The 12,570-nt window shown below is 56.1% G+C and overlaps 1 protein-coding gene across 1 annotated transcript in view; it reads left to right on the top strand.

Annotated features, from left to right (window-relative positions):
• The first annotated feature begins 446 nt into the window (after positions 1–446).
• Positions 447–12,570, top strand: part of CARMIL2 (capping protein regulator and myosin 1 linker 2) — a 22,924-nt gene continuing 10,800 nt past the window's right edge. Inside the window, exons 1-23 of the mRNA XM_088172258.1 lie at positions 447–486; positions 1,586–1,677; positions 1,792–1,842; positions 2,138–2,197; positions 3,420–3,541; positions 3,893–3,990; positions 4,589–4,659; positions 5,004–5,077; positions 6,206–6,281; positions 6,358–6,446; positions 6,762–6,856; positions 7,018–7,104; positions 7,300–7,409; positions 7,783–7,860; positions 7,987–8,063; positions 8,178–8,282; positions 8,570–8,639; positions 8,797–8,878; positions 9,918–10,014; positions 10,301–10,358; positions 10,890–11,062; positions 11,737–11,805; positions 12,440–12,533. Of these exons, the coding sequence (XP_088028384.1) occupies positions 447–486; positions 1,586–1,677; positions 1,792–1,842; positions 2,138–2,197; positions 3,420–3,541; positions 3,893–3,990; positions 4,589–4,659; positions 5,004–5,077; positions 6,206–6,281; positions 6,358–6,446; positions 6,762–6,856; positions 7,018–7,104; positions 7,300–7,409; positions 7,783–7,860; positions 7,987–8,063; positions 8,178–8,282; positions 8,570–8,639; positions 8,797–8,878; positions 9,918–10,014; positions 10,301–10,358; positions 10,890–11,062; positions 11,737–11,805; positions 12,440–12,533 (1,968 nt within the window). The remainder of the gene's footprint in view (positions 487–1,585; positions 1,678–1,791; positions 1,843–2,137; positions 2,198–3,419; positions 3,542–3,892; positions 3,991–4,588; positions 4,660–5,003; positions 5,078–6,205; positions 6,282–6,357; positions 6,447–6,761; positions 6,857–7,017; positions 7,105–7,299; positions 7,410–7,782; positions 7,861–7,986; positions 8,064–8,177; positions 8,283–8,569; positions 8,640–8,796; positions 8,879–9,917; positions 10,015–10,300; positions 10,359–10,889; positions 11,063–11,736; positions 11,806–12,439; positions 12,534–12,570) is intronic.

Genomic DNA, 12,570 nt, shown 5'->3' with positions numbered 1-12,570 from the left:
AGGGTAGACTTGCCCTTACCCCACTCACCAGCCATCTTCAGGCAGAAATATCTCCATGAAGCACCTCGAGAGATAGAGAGAGGTCATGTATCCTCAACCCTGGAAGGCTGGAACTATGGCGAGGTGCTTCGTGCCCGAGGGGTGTCCTGCTCACCCAGGGAAGCCACACTGGAGAAGAAGGATGCTGGGCAGTGACGCCCTCTCCTCCCGGCAGGGCCGGTGGGCCGTGGGCACCGTCGCTTTCATTTCTCTTCTCTTACTCAGGCGGTAAATCTCGCCTGACGGGGCAGGAAGAGGCACCGGGAGGGGGAGGAGGCACCGAGGCGGCGGCGCTGCCGGTTGGAACCTCAGCGCTTCCTCCCGGCAGGGCGCCCTTCCCTCGGTGCCCAGGGATGCTGCCCTGACTGACACCGCATCCCCGGGCAGGTGACCCCGCGCTCCCAGCCATGGCTGCATCCCCTGGGGGGATCCCCACCGAGCTGCAAGGTAAGCATCGCCCGCCGCGCTGCCGGGGCATCGCTGCCACATGGAAGCTGCCAGTACGGGGCCTGCTTGGGGTTGGCAGAGTCACTTTTGGGTCTCAGCTGTGACAACTGAGGTTCAGGGGGCCCCATGCAGTGCCTGGGGGTTCCTCTTGTCTGCAAAACTCATTTTCCTGGGGATGGATCTTGGACCAAGAGCATCCCCAGATAACCTGGCTCCTCAAGGATGGGATTCTGTGCAGCTCAAGCTGCCAGATTTGTGGTGCTGCTCGGTCCCGTGGGCTTGGGTTCCTCGGGCCAGTTGGAGATCCCCAGCAGCGCCCCAGGCAGGCACAGACTGCAGCTCAGCAAGGGGGGGCATGAAATACCATCACAGCCTTCTCTTGGCTGATTGAAAAAGCAAAAAGCCACAAAGATCTCGGGGTCCTTCAGCCTCATCAGCTCCACTGAGGCTTGCAGTGGGGTGGGAAGGAGCTGGGTGGGTCCCTGGGGATGTGTGGCTCAAGCCATGGGGCTTGGTGTCATTGTGAAAGCCTGGTTTGCTCTGCACAGTGATGGACAGCTGTGGGTTTGGTCCTGTTTCTCCCAGTGAGAGGCATGAATCATGAAGGCAAGGAGGTGCTGCTCAAGGAGTGATGCTCATGCTGGCTCACTGACTGTGGGAGTGACTGGGCTGTGAACCTGGGGAGGCTGGCATATGTGACAACCCTGGCTGCTCTATGGAGAGGAAGGACTTGGGTGTCCAGTTGCTCCCTAGTGGTAAATTTGGAAAGGAAGGAAGAGAAATCAGGATCCTCTTATCAGTCTGTGCTAGCTCCCAGTGGGTGAGGCAGCAGGGACAGGGTGAACCAGCAACCCCAAAGGCCTGTGCTCCATTGAGGCTGCAGAAGATGGGGAGGTGGGTGCGTCAGCCCAGCAGCAAAGGACACCCACAGGTGGTCAAGTGTGAAGCTTGTCTGAGAGCAACCAGGGTCTGACTGTCAGGTGTAGAGGGAGAAAAGATGATTCAGGTGGGGACAGTATTCCCCAGAGCAGGAGAGTGCATGGGAGAGGACCAAGGTGACCTCAGCCACTTAATTTCATGTGAACATTGTTTTTTTCAGAGGGCATCACCGCCTTCCTGGGCACAAAGAAGGTGCTCCTGGTGTTGAGCATCCAGCTGCAGGTGAAATCCAAGTATGAGGACTTTATCTTGGTATGTGCAGAATCCAGCCTGGTTCCTGGTTTCCCCAGGAAGGTGTTTTATGGCTTCAGTGAGGGACACAGGTGGCTCCCATGTCACCATGGTTTCTTGTCACACCTTGCCTAGGTCCTGACACCCTGGCGAGCCTATGTGCTGCCTGTGATGCTGCCAGTGAGGGTAAGTGTGGGGACCTGTGCCATGGTACAGCCCTAGGGCTCCTGGGGGGGTTTGGGGCACTGTGGGGGAGTGACCCATGAGTCACCTGGGCCACTGGGTCTGGGAAGCCCTCAAGAGCAGGATGAGGAGAGAGATGGGGGGGAAGGGCAGGAGGTCTTGTTTGGGGGCTGGTGAAGGGTGGGACCAAGGCCAAGCACTACTTGAGGCATGGGAAAGTGTAGGATTTGGAGGAGAACCCTTGAGTTTTCTCTCTCTCCATCAGCACTAGGGTTTATCCTACTCCTCTCACCCGCAGGTTCACAGCAGCTTCAGCTTCCTGGAGGTGAGGGAAATGATGGTCCAAGAGCCCAGTGTGGTGAGTGGCACCAGCAACTGTGACAAACCCAACCTGGGCATTACCCCCCATTCTGCCTACTCCCCCATGGCAAACCCTATTCCAGAGCCCACCACAGGATCTGGGGGTGTTCTGGTCCCCCATTGCACACTGGGGGTCACCAGTGTTGATCCTCATCAAGGGCATTGCCCTGGAGCTGGAAGTGCAGGAGGCACCCAGGGGTGCTGGGTGGGTGCCTGCACTTCTTCCCTTCTGGCATCCATGGACAGCTCCTGGCCATGGCACCTCCTGCTCAGCAGGGACAAGGTGATAAATGGCTGCAGGCTTACCAAGGTGAAGACAAATTTAGCAGGAGGGTGTTTTAAACCCTGTTAATCCTCTTAGAGAGGGGCGGGCACATAGGGCAGATGTGGCAGTGGGAACCATGGAAGAAAGGAATTGGACATCAAGGCTTGGATGTAGTGGCTGAAATAGGGCTGTGGTCCTGGTTAACCTCCTGTCTGCTCCTTTCTAACATCCTGGCTGGCTTTTTCTTGTTAAAGCATCAGCAGCAACCACGGCCTCAGCCTCCACATGGGGTTTCTGCTGCTCAGCAGGCTGAGCTCTGGGACAGAACTGAAGAAGCTGGGCAGAGACAGAGGGGTGCAGGGAGTTGAAACCTCAGGGTGCAGGGGGGAGAGACATCTGACTGGGCTATGGAAAGCCCAGGGATTGTTAATGTGCAGGCAGTCCCACGCTCTCCTGCCTCCACAGCCCCGGGCACTGGCGGAAGCGCCGTCCCCACGCGATGCCAGCAGATAATTGTCATCCTGCTCCCACGCCTCAATCAGCGTGTAATTAAATCAGGGAGCATGTTGCCATGGGATTTTTTTTTTTTCCTGGTAGGAATGATAAGCTAAAAAAGCCCTAAACATCGATTAAATAAATTCAGGGAGGAAACCTCCGTCCTCCAGCTGCGGCTGCTGCAGGCAGAGACAAGGCTGCTCTCACCTCACTGCATCAGGCTGCCTCTGCATCAGCTTAAGTTGAATTTTCAGGAGATTTGTGCCTTATTCTGACACACTAATGTATTTTAGGATGTATTTTATTCTAAATTCTTGGTGCTCGCAGCATTCCCTGTGCTGATGGTGCTCTGGCAGGGTTGGCAGTGAGGAGCTATGGCTGTCACCGCTGTGTCTGGGGGCTTGGGGACGCTGTGTGCTGCCAGCTCGCTCAGGCATCTCTCGTCCTTTGGGCCCTGCAGGTTGTCATAGAAACAGATGCAGCGTCTTATGCCTTCCGGTTCATGTCCTTGGATGATTTGGAGCAAGTTGTTATCCATGTCACCATGTCACTTAAGAAGGTGTTTCCAGACTCATCCCTTGGGTAAGGGTCTTCTGCTCCTGAGGTTGTGTGGGAACCAGAGCAACCCCTTTGCCCAGAAAAGCCCCAGATTGTAGAATCTTGGAATGGTTTGGGTAGGAAGGAACCTTAAAGATCATTTTGTTCCAACCTACCTGCCATGAACTGGGACACCTGCAGCTAGAAAATCCCAAATATGGGATGGGTCTACAGCAGTGCTTTTAGCTGGAGAAAAACACATGGATGGAGGCGAGACCCTGTTTCCTGACTGAATATTTCTGGCTACCCTATACACAAGGGCTGTAGCTAAACATTAAGTGGTGGGGATGCTTTTCTCCTGGCCCACCCTGACACACCCCTCTGCTCCCTCCCCAGGACACTGCTCAAGAACTCCCCCCCCAATCTGTACAAGAGGATCCAGCAGATCACAGACTCACTGGAGGAAATGCTGCAGAGCAACCCTGGGCCTTGTGGTAAGTCCTGCCATGACCTCCCTCAGGCAGGACCAGGAGGGTTGGAGCACCCTGGGGACCATTCCAGCCCTGCATCCATCAACAGCAGCTCTGCTGACAGCCCCACCTCTGCTAGCAGGGTACCTGTGATGGCTTTGGTCACATGGAGCCCATCTACTGGGGTCTGCTGTCCACCAGTCCATCCCATGGGGCAGGAGCAGGTTTGAGGGGATGTAGCTCCCCCGTAAGAAGCAGGACAGCAAGAAATATTGCTCAGAATCTACCTGCAAGAACCTGTAGCTGTGCATGCTTCTACCTACCTCATATGGCACCACTGCAGAGCCAGGAGCTTTTCCTGTAGCCTGGTCTGGAGCAGGATACCTCCATTATCACCATAGCAATGTGCCTTGCCAGGTATCCACATGGATCAAGCAAAACAAGCCACAGCCCCCATTTGGGGACTGGCAGTAGATATCTCTCCCCTTTCAGGAGGGAAGGGGAAGCCCTCAGCATCATTTCTGAGTCCCCGTCATCCCTCTTCTATTTCCCACTCTCCCCAAAGCTCTCTTCCATGTTCCCTTGGGAAGGTCTGCCCCCCAAAATTGCCTTCTCTTTGCAGGGGGTTTTTCAGAGACCTACGCTGCTCTGTGTGATTACAACGGCTTTGCCTTCCGCGAGGAGATCCAGTGGGTAAGCTGGTCCATCCCATGCATGGAGCAGTGGCAGTGGGTCACTTGGTGGGCAGGATGCTTGTGGGTGCCTCATGGAGCTGCTGGGGCTGGGACAGCCCAGATCTGGGAACTGCAGCTTTGCCTGGCTTGAGTGGCCCCTGGAATCGAAGTGCAGGTGGGAGCAGCGTGCCTTGGACCAGGGTGTTTCCCAGAGTGTGACCTAAGGGGAGCCCCTGGAAATCTGGGACCTTGCTGGGCGTCCTAGTAGAGGAGAATCCTGCTGGGACCCAGTCATAGCAGGATTCACTGTCTCCCCTTCCTCTGGACACTGAGCCTGACCCATGTGTCCATCCTTCTGGGAAGGATGTGGACAATATTTACCACAGCCAGGACTGCCGGGAATTCAACCTGCTGGACTTCAGCCACTTGGAGAGCAGGTGAGTCCCCCAGCCATGCTGCCTGCAGTGTCCCAGGCACTCATCTTCATTCTCCCTGTCCCTGTTGAGGGGCCCAGCATGCTCTTCTACCCATGTTAGAAGCTTTTATAGCTTACACGCCCCAGGGATGCCACACCTGCAGCCTGACACTCCCCCGCACCAAACGCTCTGAGCCCAGTCCCATGGGGCAGCAGCTGAGAGTCCAGGCAGCCTCTCTGTTCATTTTTAATTCTTAGATCAGCCTGGGAGCTGTTTATGGGGCTGAAAACCCAATGTCAGGGCAGCTTCTTGCAGCTCGTGGCTGTCAGGTGTTTCCCTATGCAAAGCAGCTGGTGCTGCTTGCCACCCTGAAACTTGCACTGCTCCCTACCAGCCCCCCCACCCCCCAGATACCTGTTATAACTTTGTTATCACCTGATTATAACCTGAGAGTGAGACTGTGAGCTCCATCTGTGCCTGGAGTTCTCCCTCTGGGGCTTAGCCACATCTCCATCCCAAGAAAGATGGAGCAAGGGCTCAGCTCTCAGGGGAGGCAACTGCCAGGCTGGGCTGCAGCGAGTCAAAGTTCTGGGTTGAGTGTTTTGGGGAACAGAGGATCTGTGTTCAGCTGGTGAAAAAGGAGACAATTTTAGAGATTTCTTTGGATGAGGAAGTAAAAAAGAAACTTGCTTGCACTCAACCAAAACTTGTGCTGTTGCTCACATGAGAGCTGAGAGTTAAAAAGAATTTTAAACCCGGAGGTTTAGGTAGGAGCATGCAAAAATTTTATTAATTTTATTTTCCCCAAGGGAATAATCTGGGGAAGATGATCTGTACCTGTGGGTTGCTTTAAACCCACAGTCCCCAGTCCTGTTCTGTTGAACCTTGTGTTGGGGTACACTGAGGTTGGGTGTCTTGGAGCATCCCAGGGTTGGGTCAGTTGGAGCACCTTGGGTTTGGTTGTGTTGGGGCACCACGGGATGGGTGTGTTCTGGCATCCTGGGTGTCTTGGGGTACTCCAGGTATATTTGGGGCACCCTGGGGTTGGATGTCTTGGGACATGCCCCAGTTTGGTGTTTTGGGTCACCCATTTGGGACTAACCTTGACTCATCCTGGTCCTTGACTCTCTCATCCCTGTCACCCTGCAGGGATGTGGCACTGAGCGTTGCTGCCTTGTCCTTCAACTTGTGGTTCACCAAGCTCTCCTGCAAGGATTTCAGGCTGGTGAGTGCCAGTGCTGTGACTCTGGGTGCACCAGAGGTGGCCAGGTTCCCAGAAGGGCTTTCTTCTTCCCTGCCAGAATCAGGAGATTTCAGAGCAGCTGCTCTACATGCTCAGCAAATCAGTGACACTGGAGGAGCTGGTGCTGGAGAACAGTGGGTTGAAAGCGTAAGTGAAGGTGCTGCAAGGCAATGATGAGCAGCATCTCGGCAGCCTGGTGGTTCTTCCCTCAGTGCATGGACCCTTGGGCTCCATCTCTTCCACACTGGGAAGCTCATTGGGAGCAGGGATTCCCATAGCCTGGAAGGCCAGTGAATAGCACCCATCCCTGGAGATGCTCTGCTTCCTTCTGGCTGCAGATGGAGCCAGGTCTGCCACACAGGCAGGAGCTGGTGGCATGTCCCTGTAGGACCACAGGGTTGATGGCTGTGTTTCTTGGAGGTGTCCAAGCATTGCTCAGATGGGTGACCCTTCTCCCCGCAGTGACTTTGTGCAGAGGATGGCCCAGGCACTCAGCAGCCATCCCAGCTCTGTCCTGCACACCATCAATCTCTCTGGCAACCAGCTGGAAGACAGAGGTACTCAAATTCTGGGTTGGGAGGAGTTTACACCCACAAAAACTAATGCTCAACTCCAAATCCCACCAGCAGCTGCCTCTTGTCCTGGAGGCTGCAGCTGAGGGTGGGATGGACACCCAGCTGTGCTGGCACAGCCATTCAGAGCTCTCTGCTCTCATCAGGGGTCACTGCCTTCAGCCGGCACATGGAGAAGAGTTCCAAGGGTCTGCAGAGCCTCAGCTTGGCCAGGACAATGCTCACAGCCAGAGGTAGAGCACAGATACCCTTGCCCCACTCCACAAAAGGAGTGACAGGAGGGGCTGCAGAGACGCCCTGGAAAGGGCACCTTCGTGGATGTGCTGTCCTGCTGTCCCAGCTGGAGGGAAGTTCCCTTGCTCTGCTCCATGGCTCTCCCCAGTGCAGGGATCCTGTGGCTATCCATGTCTCCCATTCTCTTTGAGCAGGGATGAGCACATTATGCAAGGCCCTCACAGATAACAAAGCCATTGGATTCTCCCTCCGGCACTTGGACCTCTCTGGAAACCCTGGCACCCTGGCTGGGGATGACATCAGTGTGAGTAGAACGCTGTGATGGGTGGGGTGACATCACTCAGGCTGTCCCCAGCGTGGTTTGGATGGCTTTGGTCTCCTCTGGTCTGTGCCCTGCCCTGCAGCATCCCAGGGATGGGGAGCTCATGGCTACAACACCCCGTGCCTGCCTGGGAGCAGCTGGGGACACGCTGGGGACATCCCCCTGCGTCTCCTTGTGGGAGTGTGGGAGATGCCATCTGGAGCAAGGATATATCCCATGAGAGAGTGGGTTCCTGCGTGCAGGATTCACCCCTGTGCTCAGCCGGAGGGAGGAGACAGCCTGAAACTGGGATTGCAGGGTGCTGGGTGGGGAGTGGCATTCAGGGGCAAAGCTGCTGAGCCCCCTCTGCTCACAGAACCTGCAGAGCCTCCTCCGCCACTGCCACTCGCTCTCCCACCTCAGCCTGGCTGGCACAGACTGTCCTTTGGATGCTGTGAGTACCATGCCAGGGGTCCTGGCAGTGAGCCCTGCCCTCAGTCCCCCTCCATCCCCGGGCTGTGTGAGAGGCTGCAGCACCTCTGGGTCCTCCTCCACATGGCTCACATCCCCATCCTGGCAGCTCTTTGGAGCCCTGGTCCACGGATCCCACACCAGCCTCATCCACCTGGATCTCTCCAAAAACGTGTATTCCCACAAGTAAGCCCTGGACGGGGTGATGGGGGTGTGGTACCCAGGGGGGTACCAGGGGTACCCAGGGGGGTGGCTAGTGCTGGGTTGCAGTTGTTGCCATGTTGTGCCCATCCTTTTCAGGAGGGTGAAAACCATCTCTCCGGACATCAAGGAGTTTTTCAGCCAGGCCTGCTCCCTCAGACACGTCTCCCTGGCAGGTACCAAGCTGCCTGCTGATGTCATAAGGTGCGGTTGGGCTGTGGGGAATGGATTTGGGGTGAGCATAGCCCGGGGAGACCTTGGTCAGGTGGGGAGGATGGATGGATGGATGGATGGATGGATGGATGGATGGATGGATGGATGGATGGATGGACGGACGGACGGATGGATGGATGGATGGAAGGGGTTGTGAGAGGCAGAGCTCTGGGAAGATGCCTTCTCCAGCATCCCACTCCCACTGCTGGGGGTACCCCATGGCAGGTGCTGGTGCCCCCATTTCTTGCACTGATGGGGGGCTTTGGTGACTTTCCCAGGGCGTTGCTGCAAGGGCTGGCAGACAACAGTCACATCAGTGACCTGCACCTGGATCTCAGCAGCTGTGAGGTGAGGGCCCAGCAGCCATGGGCACCACCCCTGCAGCCAGGGGCTCCCCCTGTGGCAGTGTGGAAGGTCCATGCCCTGTCTGACTTCCCCGACAGAAGGGTCTCATTTGCAGGGCTCGCTGCCTCCCCTGTACTGATGTCTTGCTGTTTCTTCCAAGCTGAGGTCAGCGGGGGCCCAAGTCATCCAGGATCTCATCCCTGATGCCAGCTCCATCAGTCACCTGGACTTGTCTGACAATGGTAGGTTGCTTTATCCCAGCCTTGAGAAGATCTCCTCCATCTCCTGGACCTTCATGTCCAGTCACCCAGCACAGAGAGTGGGGTGATTTCTTTATGCCCTCGTACCTCAAGACTTGCCGAAATTTCTCATTTCACATCTTTCTTGGTACAGTCCTCTTCAGTTCACTGAATCTGAAGTGGTCTGGTATTGCTGGTTCAGGGTTTGAAGCACTGAAAGGGTTTCCCTGGGCAGAAACTTCCCTTGTAGCCTCTGCTGCCAGCCTTGTCCTGCTGTGGCCTCTGAAGCCATGGGCAAGTGATCCTACTCATCACAAACATCAACTCTGCCAGTTGTTAATGTCACCTAGAAGGCCCTAAGATCTCACAGCAGACTGTGCAATTCCTCAGTAGCCAAATGGCTCTGGGAAAACTGATGTGGTTTGGAGTCCTTCAGGACACCAATGCTCCAAAAGCTTATGCTCTCACCCACTCTCTCCAGTCAACCTTTGCCAAAATAATATATTTTTGGCTTGCCCAGTAGAGCATCTCTGTGCAGGAGGGACAGTGCATAGGTGGGTGCTGGTGCCTCGTGCCCTTGGCTGGTTGAGCTGCTGGGTGAGCAGATCCCTGCCCATGTCTCTGCCCGATTTCCCTGAGGATGGTGCAGCCAGGAGGATGGGAGTGCAGGCAGCTGCCTGAAAGCTGAACTCCCCCCATGCTGTCCGGGGTGGTGGGTGGGTGATGGGGGGCACACCCCTGAGGGATGGCAGAAAGCAAGTGCCATCTCCAGCTCCCTCAGCCCCCCCATGGCTCAGCACAGCCTTGGCACCCCAATATCGGGAGTGCCCACAGTGGCTGCTCCTTCCCTGACATCATTTCTCAGGGTCTTCAATCTCCTTGGGGAAGCCAGGAAGGGAGGAAGATGCCCAAGAACTTCCCAGGCATCTCCAGCATCCCACTGTGACAGCTTGGTGGCTCTGCAGGTCTCCTGGGAGGGACCACCTTGGTGCCCCCTCCATGCATTTGTTGGAGCATCTTGGGTGTCTCCCATCTCCTGCAGGCTTCGACCCTGACATGGTGACACTGGTGCTCTCCATTGGCAGAAGCAAATCCATTAGGCACGTCTCCCTGGGGAAAAACTTCAACATCAAATCCAAGTGAGTGGAAAGCAGCAGCACCCAGGTGTGGAGCCGTCCTGGAATGGTGCACCCACCTTGACTCTCTCTCCCCATCAAAAGCCCATGGGCTGGTAGGAATTGTCTGCCCATCCTGGCTGCCCCAACACAACAGGGAGGGTGACCATTGCCAGCAGCTGGTGCAGTGTCAGAGATGGGTCATAGCCCAGGCAAGAGTGGGAGGAAGGACAGAGCTCTGCCAGCTGCCTCTGTGGCCCCAGGGCATGCACAAGTAACCCCCCCCACACACACACCATCTCTCCTGCAGGGAAGGTCTGTTGGATGTCCTGCACCGCATTGTCCAGCTCACCCAGGAGGAGGATTGTGTAAGTCCAGTTTGCCCTCAGCCACCACAGCCACCCCATCCATGCTCCCGTTCACCCTCAGCCACCACTGTGCAGTCTCCATGCTGGGATGCCATCCATATCCCTCCAGCACAGGCTGGGAACAGTTCTCCCTCTCCCCCACTGCCATTCAAGTCCTTCTGCTTTTCTTTTTCCTCAGTCTGAAGCAGAAGCTCAGACAGAGGAGTGGGAGCTGTTCCTGTTCATCTGGGAAAATGGGAGCCTGTGTCTGGCTAAAGGCATGGAGGAGACACTTGGTGTAACCTGGATTCAGCACAGCTTTCCCAAAAAGCCTCTCTTTTCTCCTCACTGCCTGCCAGGCATCTGAGCTAAATCCAGCCTGTTGCCTGAGCACTCATTGCCCTCCTGTTTCCTGGGGTTCAGCATCACTTGTTCGCTCCAAAACCAGCACCAGGCCAGAGGGTACTGGACAGGGATGGAGACTGTGTCTGAAGGGTGACATGCACCTTGACATGTCCTGGCCACCTGTCCCCCTCCCTGTCCCCTTTCCAGCCTCTCCAGTCATTGTCTGTGGCTGAGTCACGCCTCAAACTGGGAACCAACGTCCTGCTGAGTGCTCTGGGCAGTAACACCAGCCTCATCTCTCTGGACATCAGTGGCAACGCCATGGGGGACACAGGGGCCAAGATGCTCGCCAAGGCCCTGCAGATCAACACCAAGCTCAGGTAGCAGCAGCTCTGTAACACCCTGTGGGTGACCCTGTGCTGAGTGGCCCTGACTTGATGGTTGTGATGCTGATGCCATCAGAGGAGCTTGTCATGGCTCCTGGTGACCATGGATGTGGTCCTGGACCACTCCTGGTACATGGTTGAATGCTATGACTGCATTTTGCACCCATGGCAGTGCTGGCAGGGGACATGTGAAAGACAAGAGAGCAGCTCAATCCCTGCCCTGGTGCTTGCCACCTCTTTTCCAGGCTCCTGCACAGCCCAGCATGCTGCAGACAGACCTTTGTAGTCACTGCCCTCACCTCATGCTCTGCCATCAGTTCCTGAAACACCATTTTTGACCACATTGTGTACACAAAGCCAAAGCAGGGGTGCCTGTAAAGGACAGGGAATGGTGTTCAGTCAGGGCTGCTCCTCTGGGAGATGTTTGTCCCTGCCCACAGGATGGTGCCTGAATATGTCCTCCCAGCCCTTCACTCCCTCCAGGCACCCACATAATTTATAACTCCTTGCAAAGTCCAAGTTTAGGTTTTGGATACTGAAAATTGTAATTTTTAACCCCACTTTTAGGCTCTCTGATGCCTGGGGTCAGCCTTGGACTGACTCTTGCTGGCACCACCTCAGGGCAGTGTGGGTGTGGGCAGGGCTCACCTAGGTCCCTTTTTTTGCAGGACTGTGGTTTGGGACAGGAACAACACAACTGCCCATGGACTCCTAGAGGTGGCTCAAGCTTTGGAGAAGTAAGGAAGGAGTTTCTTGGTCCTTCTGGCTTGTTATCACCATGTCACCAGCATGTCACTATTCCCAGGGCCTTTTATCCCCTTGAATGGCAAGGCCATCACACAGTTTCATCCATGTCCCAAGGGAGTTGGTGCACAGCTCTGGCCTTGCAGCCAGAAAAGCAACCTGACACCCATTTGGTGATGACACCCCCATCACCAAACTCAGGGACTCCCCTGGGCTCTGCATCCCAACCAGCACAGCCTCATGTCCCCTAGGGAGCCCCCAGTGAGCTCGAGGGGATCTGGTGGTGATGATGTGATGTGATGCTCCTCTCCTCCCTGCCCATCACGGATGGGTAGAGTCTGTTCACCTGCTGAGCACCCCCAGCTCCCTGTCTGATGCTTGGCTGTACAGACCTCTGGAGTCTGAAGGAAGGGGGGTACATGGAGAGCCTGGGCAGGCGGTCACTGCCACCCCAGCAGGGTCTGCTGAGGGCCAGTCTGGCCATCCCTATCGCCAGGGCTGGACCTCAGGACAACATCCAGGCTGCTGTTGGGTGGGCTCAGGGCCTGTGCCGTGTCTGTGGAGGCATGGGCAGCAGGGATGAGCCCTGGGTGCAGCAGCACCTGCTCACCCCACTCTGCCTCACAGGAATTTCACGCTCAAGTCGATGCCGCTGCCCATGAGCGACGTGGCGCAGGCTTATCGCAGCAACCCCGAGAGGACAGAGGAGGCCGTGCACAAGGTGGGCGATGTGGGCTGGGGGATGCAGGGCCAGGTGC

This window comes from Sturnus vulgaris, chromosome 12 (assembly GCF_052056855.1).
Source record: "Sturnus vulgaris isolate bStuVul1 chromosome 12, bStuVul1.hap1, whole genome shotgun sequence".
NCBI classification, from domain to species: Eukaryota; Metazoa; Chordata; class Aves; order Passeriformes; family Sturnidae; genus Sturnus; species Sturnus vulgaris.
Note: the sequence above shows the minus strand (reverse complement) of the source record. Positions and strands in the feature narration are given on the sequence as shown.